Source organism: Heloderma suspectum, chromosome 2, assembly GCF_057233095.1.
Source record: "Heloderma suspectum isolate Gila_16-S chromosome 2, 16-S_ref, whole genome shotgun sequence".
Taxonomy (NCBI): Eukaryota; Metazoa; Chordata; class Lepidosauria; order Squamata; family Helodermatidae; genus Heloderma; species Heloderma suspectum.
In genome coordinates, this window is record NC_139459.1 from 173,203,174 (window position 1) to 173,226,434 (window position 23,261).

Genomic DNA, 23,261 nt, shown 5'->3' on the forward strand with positions numbered 1-23,261 from the left:
GATCCATGTTGTAGATTTGGAACTGAATTTCATAGCAAAACTTCACTGAGATGGGCAGCAGGGATGCCATGTTGTTGAGGTAGGTTTGTACAAAGAACAAAGGGCAGAAAATATTTCTTAACAAAAATCTATTTAACAAAAAACAGTGTTGAGCAGGGGGGAGAAAGTAAAAATAAAAACTTCTACACTGTACATGGTCCTTTATTCCATAAGCTAATAATACAATGGCACACAAATAATAAAAACCCTAGAAGGCCTGGCTCTGTAAAATATAAACCAAATGTGTTTTGACAAACAAGTCTTCATCAGTGGCCTAATGTAATGTTACATTATATATTAGGTGAAGACGTTTGTGTCAAAATGTGTTTGGATTGAGGGAGGTTGTGCCAGAACTGGCCCAAAGCAAACAAAAATGCCACAAAACCCTGCCATGGACTGCTCCCATGCCTTTAACAGAGTTCAGGGTTGATTATAAAGGAACCAGTGCGGGAAACTCTTTATGAGGTGGAATGAAACGTGACCATGTGCTTGGAGAAAAGTGGTTGACAAGAGAAGTGGGGTACAGGGGAGGTGAAGTAAGTGGAAGAAGAGTTCACTTCTGCCTGCCTGCTTCTCTACTGGAATTCCTCACCATCCCACCACTATACAATATGCAATGCCACCACGTACTATTTGCCCTATGGCCACCTAGTAAGTTCATAATTATGGGCCCTTGGGACTCCACCCTCAGTGAGTCTACTGCCTCACCACCATTGTCAACAGCTGCTCTTGTTCCTCCTCCTCCTCCTCCTCATTGCTACCGCTTGCTTCTTGCTAGGCAGAGAACCACTGAGCAAGTAGGCAGGGGCATCTTCTTCTCCTACTTCCTCCATATCACCACCATTTTCTGGGCCAGAGTGAGAGGCAGGTGAACAAACAGGTTACAATGGTGAAGAGGAGGAGCAACTTTTAGGGCTGTTTTTTTTGTCAGTGGGCCACATCCCAGTGGGCTGGGATGTGGGACATTGGCAGGTGCCTGAACATGCCTACCCTTGACGCCTGATCTTTCCCATATATATTTTGGCAACCATGAAGTATCATTGGATTGAACTGAAAATGAAAAGAGGCTGTTCACAAACATTTCTTTGGCACACCCAGTGGAATGTGTTTGCTGTGATAGGTGATGATAGCCGTGGCACCATCTTGAGGACAAGTGGGAGATGATGCCTTGAAGCAGGCCTTTCCCCCCACTCAGATGTATCAACTCTTCCCATCAGTGTTTCCAGATTTTACTGGTCTGTTCCTAGTTTCATATGGCCATTTCCAGAATCTCATGCAATACTTTCCTCACAGATTCATTTAATTTTTCTCCAACTTCAGAGAAAAGTCCCATGGCTTGTTTTCATCTTCCCCAGCTCATCTTCTGAACATCTGATATTGCTCTGACTCATCTCTTTCTCTCTCAACCCACCCACCCCAAATGTAGTAGAATGTATTGTATCACCTCAGACCACAAGTGGTAGCAGTGGTGGGCAATATAATTTTTTGAATTTTTAACCTCCCCCAACCCCCTACAAATAGAAATCTAGGACATCAGGGAGAAAGGTTCTGGCCCCACCCTTTGCCTGCTATGCTGGTTTTCTACTTGCAGAGATTTATTTATTTATTTATTTATTTAATACATGGGTGCTGAACCTGTAAATGTGAGCCAGGTCTTGGTGGGTTGCCTGCAGTTCCACTTTCTAACACTTGGTAGAAGAAGGTTCCAAGAGAAGCCCCCACCCTGCAAAATAAGAGCTTTCCCAAACCATACTATTTATTTATTTGGGCAGTGTGAAACATTTGATCTGAGATTATTTAATCTGTGATGACTCATTCGCACATGGAAGCCACTGTTTGATGCTGCAGTTATCAAATAAACAAGTGTGCATGTCTGAAATGGCTCTTGGATTTTTGATATCTCACTGCTCAGCAGCTGGGAAATCCCACTGAGAAGGCTTCCTCTCCAATGGCGTATCTGTTGAATTGGAGTAGCTTCCTTCCAGTCTGTGCTGGTTCCCAAATATTTGGGAGCTCCTAAAGCGTTAGGGGCATTCTGTCAGAGGGATGCAGAGGCTGAGAGGCCGCACTAGGAGGCACTACTGCTCTAACGGAGGCTGAAAGAAAGCCTGGAGCAGCTAGAGAAGGCGCTGCAGGAGTTACCGCAGATGAGTGGTGTAAGCAGAAAAGCACCTCTTTTGCACGTGCTCCTGGGCCTTGGACTCGCCTAACCGCACCTACTTGGCAACAGTCTTCCCATCTGTGGCTGTGCCCTCTCTTTTTATACTAATAAACAGCTATGAAGTAACAATATATCTTTGAACGTATCTCTCTGCATGTACAGAGTGCCTGTCCTGTCCGATTGTAGCCTGTCCCCACAAACTTAGACTTAAGGAGCATGGCTTCCTTCCAGGGCAGATGGTTGACAGGGCTTCCATGCAGGTTTCCCCCCCTAAAAATTAAGCACTGCCCCCTCCTTGTCATATCTCTTGACAATATTCTGAGAATTAAAAAAAAAACTCTAAAAGTTTTAAAACTCACAGGAGTGCCACTTTACCACCACTAAACCTTAAGTTGATACTGTATGCTTTCTTATTTTAAAAAAGATATCCTATTTTTATCCCATTCGCAGAGCACAGGACAGTATACATGGTTCCGTGGCTGCCAGTTTAGCCTCACAATCCTGTGACGTAGGTTAAGCTGAAAGATAGTGACTGCTACAATGTTGCCCAGTGAACTATCATGGCTGAGGGGGCATTTGAACTCAGGTCTTCCCAGTCCTACTCTGGCCTGACAACTCTAACTTCACCTTCCCCAACCTGCCGCCCTCTCCATATGTGCTGGACTACAACCACCATCATCCCCACCAATGGCAATACTGGCAGGAGTTGATGGGAGTTGTAGTCCAACACATCTGGAGGGCGACCCAGATTGGGGAAGGCTGAGTGAGCCTCTGTTTACACAAAACAATGCAGTTTAACACAAAGCATTGTCTTAACTCCTGTACTGCGCTCACTGAGAGATGCTTCACACGTTTACAAAGGTGGGACTTGGGGAAGTGGGACTTGGTGAAAGTTAAACTGGTTTCAGTTCTGGGTGTGGGCTTGCCTTTATGCATATACCTGAATTTGGGGCCCTTCTCTTTCCCGGCACCCCACATTAGGCTTCCAGTGCTGCACGGACCAGCTGATAAGCAAAGTGCAGCCCTATATTGATGAAGTGTTTTCTGTACCTTAACATTTTGTGTGTGCGTGTTTTCCCATGGAGTTGGGAACCTGTCTTTGCCTCATTAATGTAGCGGTGGGGAAGGGACATTTGCAGGGGAGAACTGGTAGACCAGGGAGTGGGGCTTGACCCTTTCCTCACCCTCCAGTTCTCCCCTGCAAATGCCCCCTAGCCATTTTTAACAGGTCTCTTAGCATGGAACTACTAGCTCTAAGACCAGAAGGAGATGACTTTCAGGGGGAAATATGCTGGAAGAGACTTGGGCAGGAAGAACTAGTGGGCACAGATGGGTGCTTAACTTTTTAACGACCTGCACCAGTTCTTTCCACAAAACACTTCCTTGGCTGGGTTTAAAAAATGTTATCTTCACAGTCAGGCTCCAAGACTAGAAGAAGCCTGACTGCCGAGCAAGACTGTCTGGAGAGCATCAGCACGTGCAGGAAGAGGGAAGTACTAGGGATATGTCCTGACCATAAGGTTTGGTTCAGATCCCGATTTGGAAAACAGCCCACTGTGGCTGAGACGGATTTGAAGGCTGCCCACTTCGACCTGCACGCGAATCTTGATCAGAATTTCAAATCTTCATGCCTGCTGTTGATATCACTGGAAATCAACAAGTGGTTGTAAGTGTTTTTGTGTCATAACTGGATAATAGGTAGAGTAATCCCTTTTGAGAGGATTACACTTGCTAAATTTTCTTGGAGGACAGGTGGGATATAAATGTAACAAATTGCACTGTGATTCTCCCAATCAAATGCGTCCAGGTCTGAATTCACATTGACAGGCACATACATATTTTGGGGAAAATAAATGTTTGCAGATATTACATGTGGTTCCACCATAACAGTCTGAGCTGGGAAGTAGGAAGTTGCTGATCCAAATCTTGCCCTGAACTCTGTAGGTGGCAGTCTACTGCCTTGCAATATGTAGGCAGGAATGCTAATCTATCATACATCATTGTTATAAGGATTATTGCAATTACAAGTGGGACTACAACAAAATGTTGCAGAGCGGAGTGTTCCTGCTCAAGGTTACAGCCAGGCTGCCAGGCCATTTTCCGAGAGACTCTATTCCATTCCCCCTCACCACTATTTTCAGCCCCCTCCCCAACAGTCAGTTAGCATTCCACATCCACTCAGCACGGTCAGAGCCTTTCCTACAAAAGGCTTTTATTGTGCACTTGGGATTGCTCACTCACGGTAGCTCACACGACGTTGTCATCCTCCAGTGCCTCTCCTGTGTTTTGCAACCATTATCACGGGGTTTTTTTTCCTAACAAGGAAAGTCTGGTATTATTCAGAAATGGCGGAATGAGAGTCTTGTGTATTTGCACAATTCCCCTATACCACTGCACCATCTAATGGTTGTACAATGAAACAAAAAGACAGAGAAAGAACCCCCCCCCCCAAAAAAAAAAACATGTGTAAAGGAGCCGATCTTAATCCCACAAAGAATCCGGAAGCAGAAGCCTCGATAAAGGTGCGGGATAAAAGCATCATGTAGAAATGCCCTCAGTTCCTGGGGCGGGGGGCTCCCTCTTAGGTTTTTTTCCCCTTAAAAACTGTACTTCTGCAAACTTTGGGTTCCCCCGAGTCTGCCGATATCTCCCTTTTGTGCGTGGCTGTTGCCACTTTGGCTACATAATAGAATATAACATGTACGTGAACCACTCTCCCCTGAAGACAGGGAAGAGAATATAGGATGTACGTGAACCACTTTGAACACTCTTACAATACTGTACAATGCAAAATATTATTAGAATTATTGGTAACTACCATTATTCTCTTATGGGTTCTGCATCCCTGCCTCCAGGCGTTGATGGGGAGTGATTTATAATGGCTTAGAAGATGAGAAGGAAGAGGTGGCCAGCAGCCAGAATTTTTACAGTCAGCCCTGAATGAGAAGGTTGTGTTCAATTATAGGGATAGCCGGGGGTCAATTCATTTTGTGGATCCTTTATTAAGCTGACAAGGCCCCTGGTCCAATTTAAACTGCAGTCCCTTACACCAGCCATCTCCAACCTGGTGCTCTCCAGATGTGTTGGACTACAACTCTCATTATCCCCAGCCAATCTGACCAATGGATATGTTGGCAGGGAGATGATGAGAGTTGTACTTCATCACTTCTGGAGGGCACCAGATTGGGGAAGGCTGCCTTATGGTGCAATCCTATAGGTGTTTAGACAGGAAAAAGTCCTAAGACTGGGGCATGCTGGCAGTTGTAGGACTTTTTTCTGTCTAAACATCCATAGGATTGCGCCCTTACACTCTTATTGGGAGCAAGTCCAATCAATTGGGCTGATGGAGTTAAGTGGGTTTAAAGCAGAGATGCACAACCCAAGGCCTTTAAACTTTATTAAAACATGCGAACTTGCTGATGCTAGGGAAAGTGGAAGGCAAAAGGAAGAGGGGCCAACCAAGGGCAAGATGGATGGATGATATTCTGGAGGTGATGGACTCAACCTTGAGGGAGCTGGGGGTGGCGACGGCCGACAGGAAGCTCTGGCGTGGGCTGGTCCATGAAGTCATGAAGAGTCAGAAGCGACTGACCGAATAAACAACAAATTTTATCTTATTTCTTGCTTTTCCTCCCAATAACTCAAGAGTGATGTAGATTAGGCTTTGAGTTAGTGGTGGGCCCAAGCTCATCCAGCAGGGATTTGTACCCTGGTCTTCCCTGTCCCAACATTCCACTTATTTTACTGCACTGACTAACCAATATAATATTGCTGGTGGTGATGGCAATATACAAAATCACAATCTCATTTATCTCTTGCAGAACTAGAGGTGTGTGTTTGCCCATTTATTTTCTTCAGTGTAACCAAGAGGCTGGGAAGGTGGAATTTACAATTAGACCCCAAGATATTTTTATTCAAAATATATGGCATTCCTTAGTCAATCTATACTTCCTCCCTGGTTTAATATGCTTAAGTACAAATATGGGCTACAAGTATATACTTAATTTTTCAATTCAGGAGATAATTTACACTGGTTAGCTTATGCTGACTTTGGTAACAGGGCAGACTTTGTAGGGATCCTATAAAAGTCTTACTTCTGTTACTGTAATAGTAATTTTTGAAATTGTTCCCCCCTACTTATTTAGTTCTCCACTGTCACAGAGCGTACTGGGAAAATATCTCCCAGGTATATATTGGAGAATTGCAAACTTGGGTCTGCCTTTAATTTTTTAAATTGTTAAGTAACATTGAGATAACTTGAAAAATGAAATTTACATGGCTGTCTGGGGAATGCTGAGAGTTGTAGACTTTTTCTGGCTAAACATGCATAGGATTGCACCTTAAATTGCTAAGTAAGGTTAAGATAACTTGTAAAATGAATGTATTTGTTCTGGGTTGTTGTTTTTGCCAGCTTTCATGCTGAATTTGTTCACCATCGTGTTACACAAATTGTGCAGGACAGATTGAACCCTGTAAATAAGTGATTGGCTAGTGCTGTGTTTTGTATGTTGCTGGCCAACAGCTAAACAGTAAGCTGACCTGAATGTATAACGTGTGTGTGTTTGTATATATGTGTATGTATACACACACACACCTTCTAAAGGTAGAACAAGCAGGGGAAAGAAACGGGAAAGAATGAGAAAAAGGGGTCCGGGGAAGAGGGCAGTCGTCTTGCGCTAGGCAGGGCGCGGGGGTTGTCGATGGATGGGGGACGGAAAGAAAGAATACGGCAGGGATGCGAGAGAAAAGAAACGCGGGGCCAGCTCTACATCGCTCTGATAGGAAGTGGCAGCGGGCACAGAAAGGAGTGCGGAAAGTGCTTGATGGAGCGAGGAATAGGAGACGACGGCGGGAAGGCCGCGCAAGGGCTTGGCCGGAGGGAGCGGAGGAGCGCGCCGGCCCTGGCGGCTTGGCAGCGAGGGAGAGACTGGGCCCGCTTGGCGGTGGCGGCACAGCCACCTGCTCCTGCCTGCTCCCCCGCGGAGCTCGCAGCCTGCGTGCTGGGGTCTGGCCCTTCCTTCCCGGCGGGGCAGGGGGCGGAGAGCGAGCGACCTCCCTCGCACGCGCAGAGCGCAGAAGGCTCCGTCTCGGCGAGCCCGCGCGGCCGGACAGCCCCGCCCGCGCGAGCCCAGCCGCGAACCGGAGGCGCCGAGGGGGCAGGAGTGCGGCGAGAGGGGGAGGCGGGAAAGGAAGCGAGGACGTAGCAAGGGAGGCGAAGGGGCGGGACTGGGTGGCCGGCGGCGGCGGGGCGGGATCCGGAGGCAGCTCCTCCCCCCCAGGGAAAAGAGGGACGGGAAGGGAAAGGCGGCGCAGCGACAGCCGCCGCAGCGCCCGGGCGCAAGGCGGACCTGGAGGTGGCTGAGCCGCCCGGGCGCTGAAGACGGCGGCATCGGGGCCATGTTCAGCCGCGCGTCGCGGCGCCGACGATCGACCCGAGCCGTGAGTCTCTCGCGCCCGGGGTGGAGGGCGGCGGCGGCGGCGGCGGCTTCAGAGCCAGCCTCCTCGGAGACAAGCGGGGGCCTTCTCCGCCCCAGCGTTAGGAATCCGGGGGAAGGAAGCGATTCGAACCCAGCGCTTCGTTCCGGGGCGCTGGGATTCCGGGCACGGGCGGACAGTGAGGAGTTGTTAGGGGGAGTTGTTCGCTCCCTTCCCTCTCCCCGAAGGGCATATGGGTTTTATGGGAGCCAGGCTTGTGAGGGTTTCTCAGGGAGGCTGTACCAGAAATAAGGCTTTCCAGAGGTACTGTGGGGTGTAAGGGACTCCCCTTCCCCATATCCAGAGTAAGGGGGAGTTACAGGGTGCTGGGTTACAGATCCAGGGACTGGGTGCTCCTGCCGAAGGGTTTTGTTGACACATATGGGGAGAGTGTTGTAAGAGCGTATTAAGTGCTGCTGTGGGGCTTTGGGCAATGCAGGGTTCTTTGGGCCCTTGTGTTATAGGAGGCATTGCAAAGGGTTTTTTTGGGGGGGGGTGTTTTAGGGCACCAGGACCTCCCTCCCGCCTCCCCGTCCTGGGGACAAGAGAAGATGCTGAGGTGCGGCCTAGGAACGTTGTAAGGCGTGCTGTAGAGTGCTAGGAACAGATGGCGTGTTGCAAAGCTCATTAAAGAAGTGCTGCTGTGGGGTGCTCTTGTCTAGTGGTGTGGGTGCACAATGGGGCACAAAGCTGTGGGAGATGACTAGAGGGCATTCTGAGGAGGGGTTTGTAGCTGTACCAGAGGTGGGTGTAATTTTATAGGGGCTGTTCAGGGTTGGAGTACCATGGTCCTCTTAGACCAGGGGTGGGCCATTTGTCGGCCTCCAGATGTTTTAACCCACAGCTCCCATCAGCCCTGGCCAGCATAGCCAATAGTGAGGAATGAGGGGAATTGTAGGCTAAAACATCTAGGGAGCCACAAGTTGCCCACCCCTGTTTTAGACCCAAATGAGGTCTTATGGAGCAGACACCTGTAAGGCAGGGGTGGAGGAAAGGTAAATCATGGACAATGCATGGTGGATACTTGCAAGGACTGTTGCAACCTTCCCCAAACTGGTGCATCTTCCATGCTGGCTGGGGATGATGGAAATTGTATTTCACCACATCTCGAGGGCACTGGATTGGAGAATGCTGAAGCAGCATCTTCGTCTGGTCCAGCAAGGATTTTCTTATGCAAGAGCAAATTATCAGGGCCAGATTGAGTATGCTTTAACTGTTAAGAGATCCTGAGTGTGCATTCTTACTTAGTAAATTGAAAAGAAATCTCTGAACCGTACAGATTCTCCTAAAGGAAAAAAAAAGTACACCATAAGTGAAGTTAGCTCCCTTGAGAATTGCTGTATGTTTCCTCAGATGTCAATGGTTTGGCCCCTGCATGCTCCTAAGACACTATGCCCACATCTTCATCGTAGCCAATGGTGAAGAGTGTCGACTTGCGCATACCATCCATGTGCTACGTTCAGGCAACAAGAGCATGTTGTAGATCAGTATTCCCCAACCTGGTGCGCTCTAGATGTGTTGTCCATGGTGGCTGGGGATAATGAAAATTGTAGTTCATCGTATCTGCAGGGCACCAGGTTGGGGAAAGCTGTTGCAGACAGATTCTTTCATGGGGCCACTTTTTTTCTTGAAGATGACTGAACATCTGGAGGCAACGGAACCCCCTCCTTTTTTTGCAGGGGATGGGGAAGCAATTAGCAGTTGGGGATATGAAAGAGTTTATAAAAGGTTTAATACATTTAAATGTGCTATGTATTTCTATGAAATCCTGTCTCGATTTTATATCCATTATCTATCCATATTCTTGATATATGGCTGTTACAGACTCTGGGACCTTGTGGGCAGCACTGTTTATGAATCCGAATAGAAAAATGTAGTATGCGTGTATGTATTGGCTGCTGTGGAGCATTTGCAGCAATAGGTGCTGGGGGGTCTTGCTCCAGGGTTTATGAGGTATTCTGTGGGTCTCTGAGCTACAGGAGCATCTGTGAGAATTGAGGTGGAAGTGGAGCATATCCAACTGTCCCATACATCTAATTCTTGCGGCAGTGGTTGACACTTGGTTTTGCAGGGGCAGGAGTGACTAATGCTGTGCTGCAACATTTAATATTTTCTTAACAGCCTGCAGGCGTAATCTGGCCCATGGAGATTCCCCATCCAGTTCGCAGAGCCTTCTTAGATTCCTCGGAGAGGTGGGGTTTGTCTTCCAAGCCCTGCCCCCTGGAAGAATCCCCGCTGTTATCCCTGATGTGTGGTTTACAAAGTAATTTTTACTTAGCAAGGTGCCATGGCCATTGAGGGCACTAAATGAGTAACAAGCCAAATAGTTACATATGCAGGTCCCTGCCTGGACAGGTGTGCAGTGTAAATTTTGACACTGTGGGGAGACCACAAAGGGAGCGGAGAGAGAGGGGCCAGCTAACATGGTGCAAATATGTGTAAATATTATTACAGGTACTTGGGCTTCCTTTCGACTGGGGCTGAGGATGAAGGAGTTAAGCCAAAGTCTTCAAGGCAGAGGTGGGGTTTGAAGGAAGAGGGGGAGAGGTGGGAACAGGTGTTCTGGGAGGCCATTCCAGGCATAAGGGGCTTCAAGAGAGAATGGACAGAGGTGTGTAAGGGAGCTGCTAACTTTTTGGTAGCTGGGAGTGGTTGAGCTGGAGGAGTGAAGGCCGAGATATGTCTGGAATCAAAGGTGGAAACAAAAAACAAGGTGGGGTAATCCCATGGAGAGCTTTGAACTGAAGGGCCAGGAATAGTGGTGGCCACCAACTTGGATGTCTTTAAAAGTGCATTAGACACATTCATGGAGGATATCAATGGCTCCTAGTCATGATGGCTATATATTGCCTCCAGTATCGGAGGCAATATGTCTCTGTATGCTAGTTGCTGGGGAACATTAGTGGGAGGGTGCTGATGCGCTCATGTCCTCATGCTTCTGGGTTTCCCAGAAGCATCTGGTTGGCCATGAAAACAGAATGCTGCATTAGAAAGGACTTTTGTCTCATCCAGCATGGATCGTCTTAGATTCTTCCGAGTTTGTGCTGCGTGCGGAAGAGGATGAGGAGTCAGTGAAGGCTGGAGTCATGATAGGACCCTGTGCCACTGCTGGAGACAGGTGGGGCTATTATGCTCCAAACGATCCTCTGGCAGAGGTATTCCGCAGTAGCAAGGAATTTGGATTTGGGAACTTGAAGGTGTGGTTTGCCAAGGCTCTCTTGCATCCACTGCCACAGAAGGGGAGATGCTGCCTGAGACAAATGACAAGATACTTCCCCCCATTCCATGTACAGAATGACCAGACCCATAGTGGTGATGGGACGGCATCTTCCACTGCATCTGAGAGCAGCAGGCCAGCTTAGGGGGGTGCGTGGTGGGCTGCTAGGCTCTGCCCTCCAACGCCTCGCTGCTGCTTTACACAGCCCAGCATCTGCTACTTGGGGCACTGCCTCCCTCTGGCTAATGGTAGAGCACCCCCCTGTACAATCACAGAGCCCCTTGTAGGTGGGCTTATTGCAGGCCCTTAGCAGGAAAGGTAGTCCTTCAATTGGTGTATGCTCTAGTGTGGGGCTGTCCATGGGGCGGAGGTTTCCGGGGTTTGCCTGCCTCGCCCTCTGCCTTGGAGAGGATGGGGATAAGGTTGTTAACGTGCTGACTGTCCTGGGTGACTCGGTTTCCCTGTTCCAGGGCAATTTCTGAGTTAGGTCCATGCCTCTTCTTTTGTTATGAGGACTTGGGACATAGTGGCGGCCAGGTGCGGATGGACAGGAGAAGTGGGCATCTCTGTGAGTGCGTTAAACTTATCCAATATTTTTGCCACCAAACCTGGCTATCTATCTGCTATCTCTCTTCCCTTTATACATATTTTCCCCTCGTTTTCTTGGAATACAGATGTGGGGTTTTTAACTAGTTCTCGGTACCGGGTGGAGATCGAAATGTCAAGGTGAAATAGGGCCTGGGTATTCAGAAGTGTGTACAAGAGAGCGAGAGAGAGAATGAACAGGGGTTCAAGCGGGTTCTGTCACTACAATTCCTGATTTGCTGCGATGCTGTAACTGGGAACTCCATATACCCAAATCCTGTGGTAATGGATCAACAGTAATATTTCTCCTTCGGTTGTCAGCGGGATTATTTAAGGCATTTCTAGGTCATGCTGGGCCATTGGGAGGGGGCGTGGGGGAAGGGATTCTAGAACAAGGAGAAACTGTTGTGTGGGGGAAAGTATAGGGGTCACATATGGTAGATCCCAAAACTGGGATGGGAGCAGGAAGCGGGGGGAGGTTGCATACTGCGTCAACCATTGCAGATTTGATTTCTCAAAGCTTCAGCTGATGAAATAGATCTCTCCCCTCCTTGAAATCCCTTCTAAGCTGCAGGCAGGCAGGTGGGTATTGGATCTAGCCACAAGCAGCAGTTGGTAGATATGAGGGGAAGAGAATAATTTCACTTGGGGATATGGTGCACTCTGTCTGACACCACATAATATGTTTTGAATTCAATCTTGCCTCTTCCAGCTGGGATACCTTTGGTGGCTGGTGGTTGTTGTCATCTTTTCTTTTTAAAAACGCCAGCACCTGTGAGCATGTGCAAAATGCTTTTCCCTGAACAGATTTTTTTTAAAGGATCGGAGAGCAAAGTTCTTCCGAGGCTGAGCTGAGTGCCTTTTTTGTCCTATGGCAGCCGTTTTTTGTTTTTTTTAAATTGATGTAAGGGTGATGCCTTTGAGCATGTGCCAAGTGCTTCCCTCTCTGAAGAGCACGCTCTTCTGTTGATAGCAGGAAAATAAGAATGCAAGCATTTGAACACATAAATGTGTACTTGCTTTGTTTTTATTTATTTATATTTATTTGAAGTATTTTTATGCTGTTCCTCACCCAAAAAGGCTCTCAGAGTAGCTTAGATATAACCAGTTAAACAAGACATCTTGGTTTGCATCTTTCTGTACTGGCAACTGGCCTGAAAGATGAAATTCTGACTAGGTGGGGAGCCTGGTTTAATAGTTTATTTTTATTTATTTTTAAACATTATATGCTGCCTTTCTGTAGTTTAAGGCGGCTTACATTAAAAAAGCATGAGAACATAATATAAAATCAACGGCAGCTAGTTAAAGCTGATACTTCTGACTTCAGTGGGGGAAATGGCTTATTGATGCTCCACAGCTAGCATTTGCAATTCTCCCCCTTTCATCTTGATTCCTTCATCTTTGCCTCTGTCATTCTGTTCACCCATTTAAAGAAAAAACCCAAACCCCTTTTCCTGCCCAGTTCCAGACACTGCTGCAGTGATTCTTGCCTGGGGGGAAATGGGAGCGGCTCCTGGCACCAACTCCCCGTCCCTTCCCTGTGTGTCGTTCCCCACTTACATTCCTTTTGCTGTTCATTGGCAGGATGAAACCCATATAAAAGAGGCAAGATGGATGAAAAGCCGCAGAAAGGGGAGAGTGTCTGGGAAAGTTCCGGTTACACATGAAGTCACAACAGACAAGGCCCTTCTGCTTCTCCTGCTCCAGCCCCCAGCAGGCACTTTTTGCTGCCCACTTTTCTTAGCTACCTGTGGTGGCAGGAAGCCAATATCCGGCCTGTTTATGCCTTGCTTGAACTGAGTTGAGGCAGGTCCAGGCCTGTGGGCGGCTTCTGGCACCCAAATGAAGTTGTGTTTCTCCCATAATTCCCTGCTGGTTCCAGACTGGAATGTGCTTCCTTAGAGGCGTTCGCTTTTTAGGTCCATCTGGGAACAGGATTTCCAGCCACAAAGCCCTGGCCACAGAGGTTAGCAACTCTGTGGCTTCCGTCACCGTTCAGGAGGGCTGGTGTGATGGAGTGTCTACGTTACCACAGACAAACATGCACACGCACCCCGGCTGTGCAGGCACCTGCCCGTGTCGGCACAGGCCTGTGTCACTATGGCAACAGCCGAGAGGCCTTGTAAAAATGTCTCTGCGCTTAAGAGAGGTGTTGCCTTGGGTTTTGAGAGCAGGCCTCAGGCCATCTGCTTCACCTCCGCAAGCCAAGAATGGGACTCAGGAGTCCTGCTTCCTAAAAGCAAGCCCCTGTTGTACTTGGAAGCGTTATATTCTGTCATAACAGCCCTACCTAAAGGTACTGACAGTAGGTGCCAAATAGGAACTGGTGAGTGGTACCAATGGGTGGTTGCTGGTACTGGTTGTACCTGATTCTTGAGCGGTGGCATTGGCACAGCTTCTGTGGATGCAGATGGTGATGGCGGTTGGATGTTGGTGGTAATAAACAGGAACATCAAGTACTGATGGCAGCCTCTAGGCAAAACTGGCAGAGCTGGTGATACATACTGGTGAATATACCAGCCGCATTGGTGGGTAGATGCTGGCTTTGTGATGGAGTGTGCACTGTAGGATGGGAGCATGCTGGTAACACTGGTGATGTTGGGAATTGTGGTGCTCTTGATGTCTTGGTGGCTGATTTCTTGCCTCTCTGTCCCACACCAGCTGCCTGAGGTGGAGGACCCTGACCGGGGCCAACCGTGTCAGGCGTGTGGGGAGCAGTGCCCAGGCTTCCTAGTGCATGGATGGAGGTAGGAGAACATACTGCCCATCTCTCGCTCCCACCAAATCCCCCTCCATCCTCCGTGTGATTTTTCTCCCCGCCACACCAGATTTATTTGGCTTATCTAAGTATTCTTTCCACTGTGCTGTCTGGCTTCACCCTCTATTTATCCTGCTGCTTCATCCCTCTTTCTCTTGTTTTTCTCCTGTCTTCGTGGTCTCTCAAGCTATAGTCCTTTACACACTTGAAGTAGGAAGCCCACTGTACGCGGCGGGGCTTGCTTTTGAGTAAACATGCATAGGATTCCATGGCCTGTCTCTTTCTCCCCCTTTTCATTCATTGTTACATCTGCCTCTTGTTGATTTTGATTCAGTCTGTCTTGTACTCTTTTCCTTCCTCCCAGTTGTTGGTTTTAGACATTTTGTGCTCAATACCCTACCTACTACCCCTCAAGCATTCTCAACAGAGCTCCAGATAAGTTCAAACGTTACTCCTATCCCCTACGTCTTTTCTCCTGTCACTATCAATTCTTTCTTTTAACATTCTTGTGTTTTTATTTGTCCCTTGCTTCTCTTTTCACATTCATCCATTCCTCTTCCAAACACACCCCTCCCAGATTCATCCTTGTCTGTCTGTCTGTCTGTCCGTCTGTCTTCCTTCCTTTTTAAAAAATTGCATTGCAGCAGAAAAGCAGCGGGGTGGAAGCATCTTTCCTTTCTCTTTCTTTCCATCACTCACCCCATTTTCCCCACCTGGGATAGCCCCCATCCTGCATGCTTAGTTGTACCTTTGCATTTCCACACTCGCCACTGCTCTCTTGCTGTGTGCCACTGCCTTACTGGCCTTGCCTTTCTCTATGTGTTACCTGCAGAGACTGTAATGCATCGTGGGGAGGAGAGCATCGGGTAGGAGCATAGGCCATTGGGTCCTTCACTCTGCACCGGCAATCCCTGTTGCCACTTTTGTGGGGTTGGAGTGGTCCTTACCATGAACTCAGGCAATTTGGGGTGGGGATGGGAAGTAAGCACAGTCTGTATCAAAATGTCTTTGGTTGGCCGGGTTTAAGATAAAATACAGATACATGCTGGTCTCCTGTTGTGGAAACCTGTATTATAACAACAACCACAAAAGAGAAGTACGGGGTTAGAATGAGTTAGCTATTTTTCCTTTCAGCTGTTTTCCAGCCACCATGTTTGAATGCATCTTAGGAATATAGGAAGCTGCCTTATAATGAGTCAGACCAGGGGTCCATCTAGCCCAGTATTGTCAACACTGACTGGCAGCAATGGGTTCTCCGGGCTTTCAAGCAGGAATTTTTCCAGCCCTACCTGGAGATGCTGGGGATTGAACCTGGGACCTTAAAGCAGGTGCTGTACCACGGACCCTCCCACAAGAAGTAACAAGTAACCATCTTGTTGTTAGGTTACTCATGATATCCACTTTCTACCTTAGAACTGGTTATTGAAAGATTCCTTGGGTCTCCCTCATCCATGACATGATCCTGGATGAGGGTGCAGACCTGGCATGTATTACGGAGACCTGGCTGGCCGAGGCTGCTGCTCCAACCCTTGCAGCCATGTGTCCAGCTGGATTTTCGTATGCACAGCAGCCGAGGGCTGGGGATCGGGGAGGGGGAGTGGCTGTTACCTACCGAGAGTCCTTGGTCTTCACCAGACCCCTCTCCGGGAGACCAAGGTTGCTGAGTGCATGTACTGGAGGTTGGACCCGAAGGGCAGTCTGGGGATTCTGCTCGTGTACCGTCCACCCTGCTGCACGACTGACTCCCTGGCTGAGGTGCTTGAGGTGGTCTCTGATGTGCATGTACAGTCCCCTAACTTACTGGTGTTGGGGGACTTCAACGTACATTCGGAGGCCATCCTCACAGGAGCACCTCAGGACTTCATGGAGACCATGGCCTCCTGGGAGCTGCACCATATTCTAACTGGGCCCACCCATGTAGCCGGTCATGCACTAGACCTTGTGTTTGTTTCTGGAGAAGTGGGGAGTGATCTGGAAGTCGGGGGTATATCCACCACCCCCTTGTCATGGTCAGATCACTATCTGGTGACGTTGGATTTCTCGGTTCCACAACCCCTCCGCAGGGGTGGAGGACCCATTAAAATGGTCCGCCCCAGGCGTCTTATGGATCCAAATGGATTCCTGAACACGCTTGGGGATTCTCTGGGGCATGCCAACGGCCACTCAGTCGAGACCCTGGTGGGTGGCTGGAATGCTGCAATCACTGGGGCATTAGATCAGGTGGCTCCGAAACGCCCTCTCCCCCTGAACAGGGCTCGGACTGCACCATGGTTCAATCCGCAGTTACGAGCTCTGAAACAGGAGGTGAGACGGCTAGAGCGCCGGTGGCGGAAGTCTCGCTCCAAAGACGATCAGACACGGGCTAGAGCTGTATCTTCAGCCTATCATGTGGCGGTGAAGGCAGCAAAAAAGGAATATTATGCTGCCTCCATCGCGGCTGCAGAGTGCTGTCCCAGGAGGCTGTTCCAAGTGGTCGGGAGCCTGGTCGGTCCTGTGGCTCCGGAACCACTGGAGCATTCTAAGGCCTCCTGTGAGGCCTTGGCAAGGCACTTTGCTGATAAAATTGATCAGATTAGGTATGTTACTCTGCACGCTGTGGATACAGTTAGTGAGCAAGAGGTGGCCTGTGGCAAACCGGTTTTGTGGGATCGGTTCCAGCTTCTTCCTCCTGATGAAGTGGACAAGGTGCTTTCATCGGTATGGCCGACCACCTGCTTACTTGATTCTTGCCCATCTTGGCTCATTATGAGCTGCAGAGAGAGACTGGGTGAGGGGATCAAGGCGGTGGTGAACGCCTCCCTTGAGGAGGGAGTGATGCCATCAGCCCTCAAGGAGGCAGTGATAAGACCGCTCTTAAAGAAGCCCTCCTTGGATCCTCAAGTTTTGAACAACTTTCGCCTAGTCTCAAATCTGCCATTTTTGGGCAAGGTGATTGAGCGGGTGGTGGCGATGCAGTTGAAGGCACACTTGGAAGAAACTGATTATCTAGACCCATTTCAGTCGGGCTTCAGGCCTGGGCATGGGACAGAAACGGCCTTGGTCGCCTTGGTAGATGATATGAGGAGGGCTCTGGATAGGGGTGAATGCTCCTTCCTTGTTCTCCTCGACCTCTCAGCGGCATTTGATACCGTTGACCACGGTATCCTCCTGGACCGCCTGGAGGGGTTGGGCATTGGGGACACCGTATTGCGGTGGTTCCAGTCCTTCCTCTCCGGCAGGTACCAGAGGGTAGCACTGGGAGAGGAGGTTTCGGACCCGTGGCCACTTACTTGTGGGGTGCCACAGGGTTCCATCCTCTCCCCGATGCTATTTAACATCTATGTGAAGCCACTGGGGGCTATCATCAGGAGGTTTGGGGTGCAGTGTCTTCAATATGCAGATGACACGCAGCTCTACCTCTCGTTTAAATCTTCACCAAGGTTGGCCGTAGAATCCCTGTCCAAATGTCTGGTGACGGTGAGTGGCTGGATGGGGAGGAATAGGCTGAAGCTGAACCCTGACAAGACCGAGGTACTTTTGGTGGGAGACAAGAGGAGGCTGGGGGATGTTGACCTGGTGTTGAATGGGGTACGGCTACCCTTGAAAGACCAGGTCCGCAGCCTGGGGGTCATTTTGGACTCCCAGCTGTCCATGGAGGCTTAGGTGTCAGCTGTGAGCTGGTCAGCGCTGTATCAACTCCATCTGATACGGCGGCTGCACCCCTTCCTTCCCGACCATCTGCTCCCATCAGTAGTACATGCCCCGGTCTCCTCTTGTTTAGACTACTGTAATGCGCTCTATGTGGGGTTACCCTTGAAGACGGTTCGGAAACTGCAGCTGGTTCAGAACGCGGTGGCTCGCCTGATTAAAGGCAGCCGCCGGCGAGATCACATCACTCCAGTGCTGAAGGAGTTGCACTGGTTACCAGTTGTTTTCCGGGCCAAATTCAAGGTGTTGGTTTTGACCTTTAAAACCCTATATGGTTCCGGCCCAGCCTATCTTAAGGAGCGCCTCCAGCAGCACCAGACAGGCCGCTTAACAAGATCAGCTTCGGATGGCCTTCTGTCTGTCCCATCAGCCAGGACAGCTAGACTGGTGGGGATGAGGGAGAGGGCCTTTTCTGTGGTTGCCCCCACTCTGTGGAACTCCCTCCCTAGGGAACTCCGTCATGCCCCCTCTTTAATGAGCTTCCGTCGTGCATTAAAAACGTGGTTGTTCAGGCAGGCATTTGGGGTGGGTTAGGGTATTTTAGAAAATGTTTTTATTGTAGAATTTTATTGTTTTAAACTGTTTTTATTGTATGTTGTACATCGCCCAGAGTGGCTGGGTGACCAGCCAGATGGGCGATTAATAAATTTAATAATAAATAAATAAATAAATAAATAAATCTTTTAGGACTGAATAGGTGGATGAGTTATTAAGTATTGAGGAACTGTGCTTGCTGTTGTGTTTACAGGATCCCTTGGGAGCAACAGAGCTGTGCTAGTAGGGCTTGGTTATTGCAGGGTCTCTTCTGTGTTCTGTGGCTGTGTCACTGGAGCCATTCCCCTTCCTCTGCAGGAAGATCTGCCAACACTGCAAGTGTCCGCGGGAGGAGCATGCGGTGCGCATGGTGCCTGTCGACTTGGAAAGGATGATGTGCCGCCTCATCTCCGACTTCCAGCGCCATTCAATCTCGGACGATGACTCGGGCTGCGCCTCAGAGGAATATGCTTGGGTGCCCCCGGGACTCAAGCCTGAGCAGGTGATGCTAATGGCTCCAATGGGGAGCAGGGGCATTCCTCCCAATGCAGATAGCATCTTCAAAGGGGGGGTTTCCTTAGGAGTGCAGCAAAGGAGGACACAGTTTAATTCCTTGTTCGTGCCTGCTGTGATCCTGATAGTGATCAGCCACCCATAACTGATGTTATCTACACTTACTTATTTATTTATTACATTTATATCCTGCCTTTCTTCCTCCTTAAGGAACCCAAGGCAGCGTACATAATCCTCCTCCTCTCCATTTTATTCTCAGAACAACAACCCTGTGAGGTGGGTTGGGCTGAGAGTCTGTGACTGGCCCAAAGTCACCCAGTGAGCTTCCATGGCCAAGTGGGGACTAGAACCCGGATCTCCCAACTCCCAGTCCGACACTCTCACCACTACACCACACCGGCTCTCTTGTAAAATTAAGTGTAAAATTACACTTGTAAAATCCTGCATGTTAAATTAACCTCATACTTACTTTAATCCCTCCATTTTGTACTGGTTTAATTGCCATGGCTTTCCCAAAAGAATCCTGGAGATTGTGGTTTGCTGAGTGTCTTGAGCATTGTTAGACATTCTCACCTCTCCCCCCCCCCCAAACTACAGTTATCAGGGTTCTTAGGGAGAGGAAATGGCTGATAGAATCTGTAGTGTAGATTGCTAGTCTTCAGAAAATCACAGTTTGACATCAGATAGTTTTCCCCTTTGGAGGAAGTCATGGAGGAAAGAGAGCAAGTAATTGGTGAATTTCAGAAAGGGTGGAGGAGGAGAAAATAGAAGCTGTGTGCTGTTGGGGCCCTATTAAGTCAAAAAGAGGCCATTCTGATGACCCCTTTGGGGCCTTTCTGACCCAGAACCTTTGCTACACCCTTGGTGACCTCATGATAATCTAAGATTATAATAATAGCTTTTAAACTACTGTGTGATGCCACAAGCTGTTCTCTTTGTGTTATTGACGTTTGTTGTAAGGAGGGGGAAGGGAAAGCAGAGGCAGGTGTGTGACAATGATAGATAATCCAACTGAGACTCAAACCTTGGCCCTTCATGTCCAGGGCTCCCCAATCTCCCCCCCCCCAAAAAAAAGGACCTATAGCAAGAGATTGCCTTAAAACCAAAGAAGGAGCTGCACAGCAGAGCCTGCTCAGCCCAATAGGTGGTACAGGATTTCTTTTTTTGCAGAGGATTATTAATTCCCCCCCCAAAAGAAATTACAACCCCACACATTAATATTAATTAAAAATCCCTCCCCAATCCCTCCCCCAGCTCACAGTTTCAGGATTCTTCTTCTCCCTTTATTTTATATTTCTGTTCCAGGATAATATATTAATTCATTCTGTTTCATTCCTTTCTTGTGTTCTTCTTTTCATGAGTTCCATAGATTTCTATAGGCTTCCACCCAGGTTGTTCCATTTGACTCTTTTTTCATACAGTTTATATATTTTTGCCAATCCTTCTTGAAAAATAGGTGGCTGCCTTGGATGGCTGAATTACAGGGACTGCAGGCCCTTCAGGAAAGTCTACTAGGGAGAGCACAATCCCACTTCAGTACCAGACAACATGGTGTGAGAGGTGGAGAATTGTGCTGTCTTTTTCCCTTGTACTGTACAACTACATGGAAGACCCTTCAGAACAGGTCAAAAGGGGTGCAGTCAGGAAAAGACTCTGAGCAGTAATTAATTAATTACATTTACATCGTTCCTTGGTTTCAAGAAGCTTAGGGTGGCATACATTGTCACCCCCCCCCCCCTTTATCCTTACAACAACCCTGTGCGGTAGGTTAGGCTGGTTAGAGATGGTGACTGGCCCAAGGTCACCCAGTGAGCATCACGGCTGAGGGCAAATGTGAACCTGCGTCTCCGTGGTTCTAGTCTGACACTCTAACCACTACACCACGGTAGCTGTCAAACCCAATTCCCTCCTGCCATATACCGTAAGACAGAGGGGGCAAGCAGAGTGGGGAAATTAATGTTCAGCCAGGACAGCAAAATAACTTCAGCACTACACATTGCTGGCTGAGCAGATTTTTAGCTGTGTGGCTGAGTAGGTACAGTTTGGTCTCGATGGTTTGGATTACACCTTAAGCCCTGTGGAGCCAGAGGCTCTTGATCGCTTTTATGAAAGGAAACTCCTCAGGGAATTCCCCTGCTGGGCATAGAAGAAGGTGGCATCCCTTGCTTGTACGAAGTTCCACATCGGCTTTGTAGTTGCTGGGTTACACGGAGCCAGAGAGACTCTGGGACTTATACAGGGTACAGGGCTGGCCCAAGTCACTCTGCTGCCTGAGGTGGACAAGATGTCGCCCCCCGCCCCAGTTCCACATACAGAAGCCGACTGAACTGGCAGCTGAATCTTACTTCAATGCTGGCGATGGGACAGTGTCCTCCGCTGCACCTGATCACAAGCAGGGGAGCATAGGGAGCTCAGGGAGAAGGGGGGCTGCCGCCACTCATACTGTGCCCCAGTATCTGCGGCTTGAGGTGGCCACCCCACTGTATCTAATCTAATGTAGGCCCGGCCCTGACAGGGGTCGCTAAATTGCTTCCTAAAAAGTAGCTACCAAAATGCTCATTATTATCATAGCCTGTATGTCTAGGGTCAAGGGTAGGAACTTTTTGTTGAGAACTCTTTGTTAAAAAGCACAATATATATGTTCCAAATAAACCCATAAAGGGCAGATTTTTCTCTTCCCGCAAAAGTGTCCTGAAGTACGATATTTTACTTCTCTCCCCCACCCCACTGGAAGGAATGGCAACAATTCTCATATATTGGGAGGGGAAATTATGGGACGCATTCAGGGAAACAGTTGTAGCAAGGGCAAAGCCTACACTTGCAAGATGCAAACAGTCCCATTTACCCCCTCAGAGTAAATATGACAATGGGTTGTATCCAGACTGAGTTAGTTGCACTTAGATCCCATTGAAATCAGTGCAACAAGTTATGCATGACTCCAGTCCTGTTGATTTCAATGGGAACAGTTAAGTTCAAGTAACAGTCTGGGTCAAGCCCATTCTATTTATTGGATACACTGATCTAAATTCTGGGAGCAAGTTTTTGAGTCACACAGAACTCTTTTTCAGGCAGAGATATTCAAAGCACAGTTATTTTTAAAAGTCATTTGTCTGTGCTAATGTTAGCCTTGATCAGGTTCGATGTTCTGTTCTTCAGAACAAAGGGGTAGAAAGCTTTGAACAGAGGACCGTATTAATTTAATTACAGACCAGTTGCTGCCTTGTTGGGTGCGTGTGCGTGTTATGTAATTCGACCACTTCAGCAAGGCCAGACTGCTTGTAATCTGATTAGCACAGCTCTTTTAAACTGATTACTGCAGAACGTTTCCTTAGCACTGCTTGTTGCTTTCTTTAGGGCTTTTCACTGTAGAAAGTGTTTGACCTTCTGATCTTGTGGATTATCAGGAGAGGCTTGTTAGTTAGACTAAGAGAGAGAGTTCTTTTCTGAGGCCACCCACTGAACTGAGAGTTGAACCTAGAAAGGGCTGGTGGAGACAGCCCGATCTGAATAGCTCTCATTGTTTTTCTTGGGGTCTGTTTGGACAGCATTGCCTTCCCCTCTTTGTGTAGTGAGAGTGAATTTAGGACTCCCCCCCCCCTGCCCAATATTACTGTGTGCAGGAAGGTAACAGCTGAAATGGAGATTCTGCTTTTATCTAAATGCAGCATCTCCATTAACCATTGTTACTGAAACTGCTAGGGAAAAGGTTTACAATGGAGGGGAGAGTCTACATTCTGACAGATGCAGAAAGCCCAGATTTGGGTATTCTGTGTGTGGGGTGAGGGAATGCGGGAGGACACTTGTGATCCCAGGTCCCACTCTTCATCTGACAGGAAACTGCTTTATGCTGAGTCTGACTATTGGTCTATTTAGGGCACAATCTTATGCCTGCTTAGACAGAAAAAAGTCCTAGAACTCCCAGCATTCTAGTGGTGTTTATGGTATGGGTCTCAGGTAGGTCTTCCCGTCCCTCCATCCCCCCGCTCTACTTGAGACTTCTTTAGCCAGAAAGCCTGGCAGTTTGAACCTGGAACTTTCTGCATGCAAAGCATGTGCTCTGCCACAGAGATAAGCCTCCCCATCATTGGTCTGGGGATTGAATTTTTGTCATGATTAATATGAATAATATTTGTATACTTGCTGTGAATATTTATGTCTGAAGAAGAGTGCTGAAGAAATCCAAAGCTGGCTTCCAACATTTTGAACCCTGACTGGCCCTCTAAAGGCCTTCCCTCACGGTCTTGTTGTTCCTGTATAGCATGGGACTCCTGGAAATCGTGTAGGGGAGAGAG

At 48.4% G+C, this 23,261-nt stretch overlaps 1 protein-coding gene across 5 annotated transcripts in view; it reads left to right on the plus strand.

Moving 5' to 3' along the window:
- The first annotated feature begins 7,477 nt into the window (after positions 1 to 7,477).
- PRICKLE3 (prickle planar cell polarity protein 3) overlaps positions 7,478 to 23,261 on the plus strand; it is a 33,331-nt gene continuing 17,547 nt past the window's right edge. Inside the window, exons 1-3 of one of the 5 annotated variants that reach the window (XM_084836131.1) lie at positions 7,478 to 7,639; positions 14,139 to 14,224; positions 18,775 to 18,958. In XM_084836131.1, coding sequence (XP_084692257.1) covers positions 7,598 to 7,639; positions 14,139 to 14,224; positions 18,775 to 18,958 — 312 coding nt within the window. In that variant the 5' untranslated portion in view covers positions 7,478 to 7,597. Of the gene's footprint in view, positions 7,640 to 12,384; positions 13,195 to 13,263; positions 13,444 to 13,968; positions 14,225 to 18,774; positions 18,959 to 23,261 lie in introns of those variants that run through there. The other 4 variants (XM_084836130.1, XM_084836129.1, XM_084836133.1 and 1 more) reach the window with 4 other exon arrangements.